The 10,044-nt window shown below is 43.5% G+C and overlaps 1 protein-coding gene across 1 annotated transcript; it reads right to left on the reverse strand.

The window, feature by feature from the left end:
- Positions 1-963: 963 nt before the first annotated feature.
- LOC144105402 (uncharacterized) lies at positions 964-9,358 on the reverse strand. Its single transcript, XM_077638522.1, has 5 exons — positions 9,167-9,358; positions 8,311-8,404; positions 7,701-7,776; positions 5,506-5,635; positions 964-1,103 (listed from the first exon to the last, which is right to left on the reverse strand). The coding sequence occupies exons 1-5, from the start codon at positions 9,180-9,182 to the stop codon at positions 979-981; spliced, it is 441 nt and encodes a 146-aa protein (XP_077494648.1). The 5' UTR covers positions 9,183-9,358; the 3' UTR covers positions 964-978.
- Positions 9,359-10,044: the final 686 nt, after the last annotated feature.

A 10,044-nucleotide genomic window follows, 5' to 3' on the forward strand; every position in this document is an offset into this window, starting at 1 on the left:
CAGGCAGGCAGGCAGGCAGGCAGGCAGGCAGGCAGGCAGGCAGGCAGGCAGGCAGGCAGGCAGGCAGATGTTGCAACGAACTTGATAACCAAAAAAGTACTTAACAAGACAGAGAGACAAGCACACAGAGTATAATGCTGAGAGGCACACTGAGAAAGGAGCCCCGATGTACTATAAATGTACTGCAAAAAGGTGTTTGTCTGGGCTAGTCGGTACATGGTACTAACTGAAGGCACAGCGCACGAAGGACGGGACACAGAAAGAGATAAACACAGCGCTGTGTTTATCTCTTTCTATGTCCCGTCCTTCGTGCGCTGTGCCTTCAGTTAGTACCATGTACCGACTAGCCCAGACAGAGAGACAAACATAGACATAAGGTATTACACAAACAACAGGGATGACAGTAATTTGAAAAATAAGACATTAACATTAGATGAAATAATTGTGGAGCAGGAAGCAACGCAGAGATATACCGCAAAATTCGTACACTCAACGCAATACTAACCCAGTCAAAACGCACTACAGGATTCTAAGACAGAAAATTTCTGTAGTCTGTAGTCTTGTCGTATTTTGGGCATGTCTTGTGTAGTCTGTCTTGTCTTCTGTAGTCTTGTCTTTTGTAGTCCTGTCTTCTGTAGTCTGTCTTGTCTTTTATAATCTGTCTTCTGTAGTTTGTCCTCTCTTTTGTAGTCTGTCTTGACTTCTGTAGTCTGTCTTGTCTTCTGTAGTCTGTCTTGTCTTCTGTAGTCTGTCTTGTCTTCTGTAGTTTGCCTTGTCTTCTGTAGTGTGTCTTGTGTAGTGCTCGTACACTGTGTAACAGTCGTTACTGTCACCTGTAAATTAGCACAGGATTTGTGTTCTGGAGTAGGCTATGCACAAAAATGCACAGCTTGTTAATGGTCGCCTGTCAATTAACACACGCTTTGTGCATTCCAGAGTAATTCGTGCACAAAACCACTAGAATTGAAATGAAAATGATCAATATTTATTTACTGTTTCGTGCTTTTTTTTCGAGCTTGCTGATGCATGCTGTCCAGCGTTGTCCTGGCCGCAGGTTCCTGGATACATCGCCCATGAGCCAAGAAAAATGGTTTTTGTCTTGGCTGAAAAAAACAAAAATAGAGATCACCGCTGCTACCTGCACAAAAAAAGTGTGAAAGCGTTGATGCTTCCTCGACACTGGGCGCCTTTCAAATTTGGCGCCATGGTTGTTTTCTCGTTGACTTGATTGGTCATCAATTAATTCTTATTTTACCCTCATTTCATCCCAGCAACGATTTCGAGTTTTCAAATTTCCCTCCGCGGATCGTTCCTGCCCGCTCACTGAATACCCGCCCAGTCTAATCACGCGTTCATTGCCTTTCACTTCTCAATAATTACCTAATTGCCTCTTATTTATCATTCTTTTTCCTATCTCCTGGTTAAGTATAGGACACTTATCACTGGTCACGTGATTGTTCATTTCGAGTTTTCAAACTTGGCGCCAAGCTTTGGCTTTGTCCATACTTCCAGTTTTTCAAACTTGGCACTACGCTGTAGCTCCACCTACTCTCAGCGTTTTCAAATTTCGTGGCACTTTTTCTCTGGCCCAGCCACTTTTAGGAAATTTTTGGCTGTAAATAATTATCCGATTATGAAATTTTCTTTTCGAGCAGCATCCTCACATCATCCTCTGCCAATTACACAACCAATCGTATGACGCTATCTCTTCTGAGTTGCCCACAACTGCTGCGGACACGATTCCCGGCAACATAGCCTAGTAAACTTCTCACTTTATTCAAAATGTTGTAATACTGAACAAGGCTTATGACTGGCCGAGTTGGTACTCACTCACCTTAAAACCAGCCAGAACACACAAGAAGACATGAGCTCAAGAGGCGGGACTAACAAAAATTTAATTGAAGATTTTGATTATTTGATTTGTGAGGGTTTAACGTCCCAAAGCGACTCGGGCTATGAGGGACGCCGTAGTGGAGGGCTTCAGAAATTTCGACCACCTGGGGTTCATTAGCGTGCACTCACAACGCACAGTACACGGGCCTCTAAAATTTCGCGTCCATTGAAATTTGACTGGTGCGGCCAGGATCGAACCAGCGTCTTTTGGGACAGCAGCCGAGCGCCATAACCACCGAGCCACTGCGGCGGCATCATTGAAGGAAAGCCGCAAAAGGAGACCCGCGAAGAGATACAAGCGCACAATAACCCAAAGCAGTGAAAGGGCGAAGTGCAATCAAAGGTCACTGGCATACTAATGAATCATCTAAAAAAGCAAATTCTTTAGGGTGAAGGTTTTCCGATGGCTTAGCCACACGTGTCCTTAGCCTTACCGATGTAGTAAGCCTCAACTATCTACCGACAGATTTATCCCTTCCATAAACCACTGATTTGTCGTGGAAATTAGGCGTGCAAAGAGACATGTCATCCTCAGATTTGCATTCACAAGATTGAGCATACAGTGCCAGATTAGAATTTGCCTTCCCCCTATAGAGTGAAAGTGCTCAGTCAAGTGCAAATTCAAATATCTGCCTGTCTGCCCATATTAGTTGCAGCCATAAGGCAGTGGAACGCAATAAACTCCATTACTTTTGCAAGTGGTGAACTTTTTTTTGTGACACTGTCCATTGTGGACAAGTACCCAGTTTTATCAAGCCTTTTTAATGGCGCGCAAAGGCCTCCTGTCTTGCACTTCGCTGTTAAGACAACAGCAGCATTACGCTTTCCCGCGACTTTCTTGAGACTGTGTAATACTGTGGAGGTAAGGTTTATCAGCATCATCGGAGTATGTGCTCCTTACCCTCGAGCGAGTGAAAACATACTATGACAGGTTGTTGAGATCGGCAAGTGGGAACCCAGCTGCTTGGAAACCTGCTACAAGAATGCGTCCTCAGCAGTGATGGCATGACTTATCTAAAGCTGATGTCATGCACACGATTGCACACCCATCAAGTGTTTCCATCTTTACTGACCTTAACCAGCGACAAATACACCTCTTCACCATCCCTCCCCAACAACGAGTGGTCCGACTCGTAGCTAAAAAGAGCCTTCCCCGATCTTTAGCTGTAGCCCCGACAAACAATTCGTCCACAAAGCGCAAGTCTGCATCAAGAAACTGCTAACGGTTCTGCTTAGACAATTCTGATGTAAAAGACAGGCCTTGACCGCATGCCTTAAAGACTCCTAAAACATCTTGTGCCAACTTATCTCAACCTTCTATGTCCAGAAAAATTACAGTCATGAACATAACGAAATGCTACTATGCCAAGGTCTTCCAAACAGGGCTCTAATGCCTTATTGACTTTAGACAAAAAATGTTGCTGAGCAAAGGTACGACCTGCGTGTAAATACCACCCTGCCAACTGACAAATGCGAATTTGAAGTAAAAGGACAACCCCAAGAAGCCAGCAACCGAAATCACGCAATCATCTGTAAAAGCATGTTCATTGTTCACCCTGATGCAGTTTGCACATACCTCAGAGGTCTATCATGTGACAATGAATAGTGCAGGCCCTCCATGTCGATGCTCACTGCAGAGCACCTGCCCAGGTTGCTGTCCACAAGAAATTAGAACTCCACAGAACTGCACTTTTGTGAGTTGGCAAGGCAGTATTTACATCATAAATCAGGCATATGCAGAGGGTCCCAGGTTGCACTGTTCCTCCGCGACATTCTTCTGTCCAAAGTTGATACCGCATCAAAGCCCTGTTTGGAAGGCCTCGGCATAGTAGCATTTCGTTATGTTGATAGCTACCTAATTCTTTTGCACAAGGAGGGCTCAGATAAGTTGGCACAAGACGTTTTAGAAATCTTTAGGCATGTGGTCAAAGCCTATCTTTTAGGTCTGAATTTCACTAAGCATAACCGTTTGTAGCTTCTTGACTTAGACCTGCGCTTTGCGGACGACCACATATGTTGGCGCCAAAGCCCAAGATCAGGAAGCCTCTTAGCTACGAGTTGAACCACTCGAGGCTGGTGAAGGACAGGTTGGCAATCACATGCATCACGACTGCTTTATGGAAGTCATGCCATCACAGTGTTTAGAATACATTCTCGGAGCAGGTTTCCAAGCCAATGGCACCTGGGTTCCCACTTGCCCATCTTGCGCACCTGTCAGGGTGTGTTTTTACTCTCTCGAGGGAACGGAACACCGTTCACATGATGCTGACGTAGTTGAGCAGCACAAGAAGACGGGCTCTATACCTTACCTCCACGCCAATTCGCACCATCCCAAGAATGTTGCTGTTGTCTTGACCGCTAAAAGTAAGGTAGGAGCCTTTTGCTTCTTTGTTCAAACTAGGCTTGATACAACTACGGGTAATCGTCCGCTATGCACAGTGGCAGATAAAAAATGTTCACCACTTGCAAAAGTCAACCGGTTTCTTGCATTCCACTGCCTCGTAGCTGAAACTACTATGGGCAGACAAGCAGATATCTGAATGTGCGCCTGGCTGAGAGCACTTTCACTGTATAGAGAGGAAGGCGAATTTTCACCTGACACTGCACGTTCAATCTCGTGAATGCTATCGGAGGATAACCTTTCTCTTTGCAGGCCTGATTTCTGCGGCACATCAGTGGTTTACGGAAGTGATAAATCTGTCTTGATATAGTTGAGGCTTACTACATCAGTAAGGCTAAAAACAATTGCCTGGCTAAACCGTCCGTGAACCTTCACTGTAAGCAATTAGTTTTTTATATGGTTTACTAGTATGTCAGTGCCTTTCGGTTATTTTTTGCCCTCTCACTGCTTTGGGGTCTTGCGTGCTTGAATCTCTTTGCAGGTCTTCTTTTGCCACTTTCCTTCAATAAAATTTCAATTGTTAGACCAGCCTAATCTTGTGCTCATCTCTTCTCCTGTTTTGTGTCTTCCGGCTGGTTTTAAGATGTAATAGTGAATGCCGAAAGAAAGCCATTTTAGAGTCAAGTGCACTTATAATGACCACAGCTATAATGAATGTTCATTTATTACAAAAAATAGTGCTTACTTCAATATTTTATGCATGAAGTATATGACACTGCATCAAAATAAAAAAAGAACTAAGCCTCTAACCCTCATGGCCAAACTGCAGTTACAGCAAACAAAAGGACACCATAAACCTGCCCCACATGCAAAAGCTTGCACTACAGGCCAATGCAGAAATAAGATCAGATTACTTCCCAAACTGCATGACACTGCCACGCAAAGTAAAAATTGTGACAGGCAATAAAGGAGCAACAAAAAAGCAAACTGTAGGTAGCAGCCAATCTCATGCAGACAAGCTACAAGGTCAGGCCAACATAGATGTGGAAGAAATTTGAAAAAAAAAGCCACAACAAGCATATAATTTTTAAGGTTTTCACAGCCCTATAAATGGCAAATACTTTCCTGAAAAAACATAACAGAAGCGGCAATTTTTTTTCGGCAATCAATTTTTTTCATGTACTTCATTATTCTTGAAGCATGGGTGGGCATAGAGTAGTCAGATTAGTGCATGCGTTCATAAGCAATGCCATGCCAAAAACTGTACTTACAGAAAAAGCTTGCCTTACTGAGTGAATACCACTGGCCATCCACTAATTTCCCAGCCTGCTCCAGGTCCCTGGCAAAAATCACACGCAACTTGGTGCCTTGCACAACTTCCATGCAACTCTTGGTCTTTAGCTGGAAAAAAATTGAGGGATCAGTGAGATATAAAATTTTACATGCATTGCTTTGTTTCAATGACCGACTAAGAAAGAAACAGCGGTTTCTGTGAGCGCAACTATTTTTTCACACTAGCTTTCTACAGTAAACCATGTTTATCGCGACCTAATTCACACTGACTTGCTGCACGGCCCCAGCACTACTGTGTATAGCTCTATGGTTTCAAATGCTTGTTAGCTCTGAGCCCTTGGGCTTGCACTCGTTAATGCAGAAAACCTCGGAAAGGGCAACCAGAGCTTCGAGCTTTAAGCCATAGGTATTCAGAAGCTCAGTGGTCTGTGGGAGAACTTTTGGCTGGGTGACACAGTAGCAAATGCTTCTCCAGCTACTTTCACTCTATTGCAAAAAACTCGCACAGCAGAGACCTGTCCTCCATTTTGCATTGCAGAAACAATCACTGAAATTCAAAGCACGCATACTAAATGCACACCTACCTTCCAACACAGCTTTATAATAATGGGTATAATTATTGGAATGAAATACCACTCAGTAAATGTAGTTTTTAGTTTATCCAAAAATTATAAGCAACCGACAAACAATAAACATTAAAAGAGAAATAAAATAACCAGAATTGTTTAAAAAATCTGTGAGAAGAATTATGTGACATCCACTACACTCCAGCAGTTCTTTGCCTTTGTGTACCTTACCTTCAAACCACACTTTCTTGCAGGCACATTTGCACAGAAATTGGGTTGAACCTGATCATTAAGAATCTTTTTTGGTGCAACAATAGCAAGAAACCAGGTTTTACCCAAAAACGAAGCACCCTACACATTGTATCACAAGCCCAGATGGTGCACTTGAGTCGCCTCTTATGCTTATGCAAGAAACAGGAACAGAGATATCTTGACTAAATCAATAAAGAGGAAGTGCAGTGCATGTGTAATGCAGAGAAGATATAAGCAATACCACACTAAAACACTGGGAGGATTCCAAGAGTAGGTGAATGCATGAATGGGTGGCAATCAGGAGGCTAAATGAGATTAGGAAATTTGAGGAAAAAGGGTGGTAGCATATGGCACAGGAGACAGTTACCTCAAATGAACTAGAGAACCATTGTTCTGCACTAATTTTAACAGCACATTCACACGACAGACAAAATCACTAAATCCAGGAACAGACTGAGCATCATGCAACTCAATGTCAATCACCATTGCAAATGGCACCAGCACCGCAGACTGCACATGAGGAAAAGTAGACATATTTTTGCTCTCAACTTTGAGCAGCAGTCAGCTGCGCTTTTAGGACCAAAGCTCTAAAGTACGGCAACATTGGCACTTTGTTTTACTGACATGAGGGTGCTTGTGAGCGTGCAAGTCCCATGTTTGTTTTGCACCAAATGTGTTAATTGCGAGGTATGTTTAACTAAAGAGGGGCATCTAACATGGGCATCAGCTCTTCATCACTTCCCTTCTATATACCTCCCATATATCACGGTTCAAGTGTCCACCAAAATGGGAGACAGTTACTGTTACATTTCCTTGAATTTTCCTTCAACTAATTTTAAATTTTTCAAATATACAGCTTTAAGAAGGTAGAGGTACAAACTGTGCAGTATAACCATATGCTATGGCAATAAACCAGCAATAAATCTGTGCTGACAGCAGCTTGCCCAGTGCATTGTAAGGATGCTATACCATACAAGGATTGGTGTCATCGTGCAAAGTTACATTACTGACTGACAATTTGGTCTCTGTGTCAGGAATACTGGTAAACCATCATTGTAGAGCACAATGTTTTTAAAGGGATAAATGAACATATAGGTCCTTTTCGAGGACACATATGAATACCAGGCAACAGGTGTGCAATGTCAAAGCACGCTTATGTTAACAGCAGCTGCGTCAAGAGCTACATCAGCGACTATATTTTGTACAAGCCTACAGTTCCGGTAATTATAAGCTGAGGTACTGCTGCGAAGTGCATGTAGAGTTTCATGCATTTCTAAACCTAGCAGCAAGCCTATATTGAAAATATTTTTCTAAATAGGCAGCTAAGATATGCATCACTGAAAAAGAATAACTACCATGAACGGATCAGGAGGGATGACAGAGCCGAAGGCAGGAAGCACGCATGGCCCAATAGATGCTGGCCGCTGGCAACTGCAAATAAATACATCCAGAGCAACAGCTGTCAGTGGCTGTAGCCATGTCATGAATGACAAGAGAGGAAGTCGTCTACTGCTTTAAAAACTAAACTTAGACGTATTATAAGTAAATAAAAAACTAATGAGCTAGCCCACGACAAAACAAATGAACAGATTTTATGTAATGCACCCATATACATTCTTTGAGAAGAGTCACAATGACTGTTATAACCACACTGAAAGATGAGCTGGCTGAAATACCGCACACCAATTTGAATATAGGATGTGCAGGTTTTCATTAATTCCTATCATGGTGCCTTGCACCAATGTCTAGGTATTAAATTGAAAGTCGCAACCAGTCTGCCTTGGTTAAATGAGGAGAGAGAATGGAAAAAAGCATGCCTTCACTAGCAAGAAGCTTGATATCTCACAGCACAGCTTGGCATCATAGAAAAATTGCTAACGCATTTAACAAATCTGCATACAATTAAAAGCTGCACAAATTTGTCTTCTGGCAATGCAAGTAAAGGCAAGAGAAACAAAAAAATACCAAAGAACACTCGTGAGTGCGGCGAAGGGTGGTCTGTGGGTAGGATCCCGTGCCTGGGAAGAGTTCCGAGCTCGGAGAATTGCCGGCACCACAGCTGATGGCACGCAACCAAGAATAAATAACAAAGCGAGAATAAGTAACAAAAAAACCATCGACAATGGCGAACGACTTGAATGCGGGCCACAAAAGCGAGGGATATAGCAAAAAGGTAGAAATCCTAAATAATTGTGCAGTTGCATATCCGACAGCTCGCAGTGCTCAGAAGGAGAGGAAGCATCAACGTTTACAGCTCAGGAGACGCAAGATTGATCTAACTTTGACATAACACTGCCTCAAATCCTGTTCCACTGGGGAAGCACAGACAGGTTTACAAATGACAAGGCGATGAATATGAACTAGCCTTTCGCATGCGATCACTGTCTCAAAATTTAGTATGACGCATATTAAGGCACAAGCACTAATCCGATGAGTACTAACCCTGAGCAAAATAGTGCGGTGTCGGATCGCAGCTGGCCTAGCGCGAGCGCTCCGCCGCGCGGCACTTCTCGCTCATCGTCTTCTACGCAGTGCAAATCCATGCTTTTGCACCGAGTGTCGAAGCGCTAGCAAGCGAAAGCGTAACTCTGTTGTGATATCTGGTGCCATTTTTATTTACCACGGCACGCGAGTAATAAATGCACATAAAGACAATGAGAGCAACACTTGTCATGCAGGATATAGGCCCTGCTGATTTGGCGCCGCATTATAGCTGCGGCAACGGCAGGCTGACTGCCTCCACTCATATCCCTATATAGCTGCATACAAATAGCGCGTGTGAATACAGATCATTAGCAAAGAAACGTAGAGCGGGACTCACCGGCCATGCGATTCATCCAGGCTTAGTAAAACGGCGCAGGAGTCTTCGTTCCCCTAACAGATAAAAAGACGTCGCAGCACTCTTCATGGCTTACCCGTTGAAACACGCCAATGTTGACAGGCCGAAATCCTGGTCGTTGGCTTCCAAAACACACTCCTGCTCACCTTCCTATAGAATGAGTTCTTCACACGTGTCCGCCGTACAAGTATTCAAGCAATTCCTCAAAGAGGCAAATAATACAAAACACGACGAGTCGTGTGCGCTGCAATGGCGCCGACGGCTGCGCTTTCGTGCCGGTGAAAAATTACAACCGACAAAAAAAATTGTTTTTTAAACCATGAATACTTATATTATCTTCACAACAAAGACACTGCATTTATTTTAAATTATTTTTAGATTATTTAAGAATACTAAAGCGCTTTCAGTTACTTTTTCTTGCATGTCGTTTGTAGAAGCTGCGATCCTGTGATCCCCTGAAGTGACCCGGATGCTCTAACAGACGACGGAGTAGACGACGGTGTTGACAGAATGCAATTTCGTTTGATGCCAGATAAAATCACTAAGTTGCGACAAAAACAGCGAAAAAAAGCGCCGTATCTCAAGCTGGCGAATATCGTGGATAAGTTGAACGCAATTGGCACTATGGAGAGTAGCTGCGATGCATTAATTTGCGCGACACTGGCACGCTCACCGGAGATCATGAAACTTAGCAGCTTAATCGGTGACCAGTACAAGCGGAGTGCTTTGATATCAACTGCGTTACGAAACTACGTCGATACTTGCGTCTCACTTTAGCTAATATGCAACAGTGGTTAGCACTCGCCGCATCCTGATCGCGTGTAGTTTAACAAGCAAGAGCCCACTAGCGCACCGAAGCA

The sequence above is a fragment of the Amblyomma americanum genome, chromosome 9, assembly GCF_052857255.1.
Source record: "Amblyomma americanum isolate KBUSLIRL-KWMA chromosome 9, ASM5285725v1, whole genome shotgun sequence".
NCBI lineage: Eukaryota > Metazoa > Arthropoda > Arachnida > Ixodida > Ixodidae > Amblyomma > Amblyomma americanum.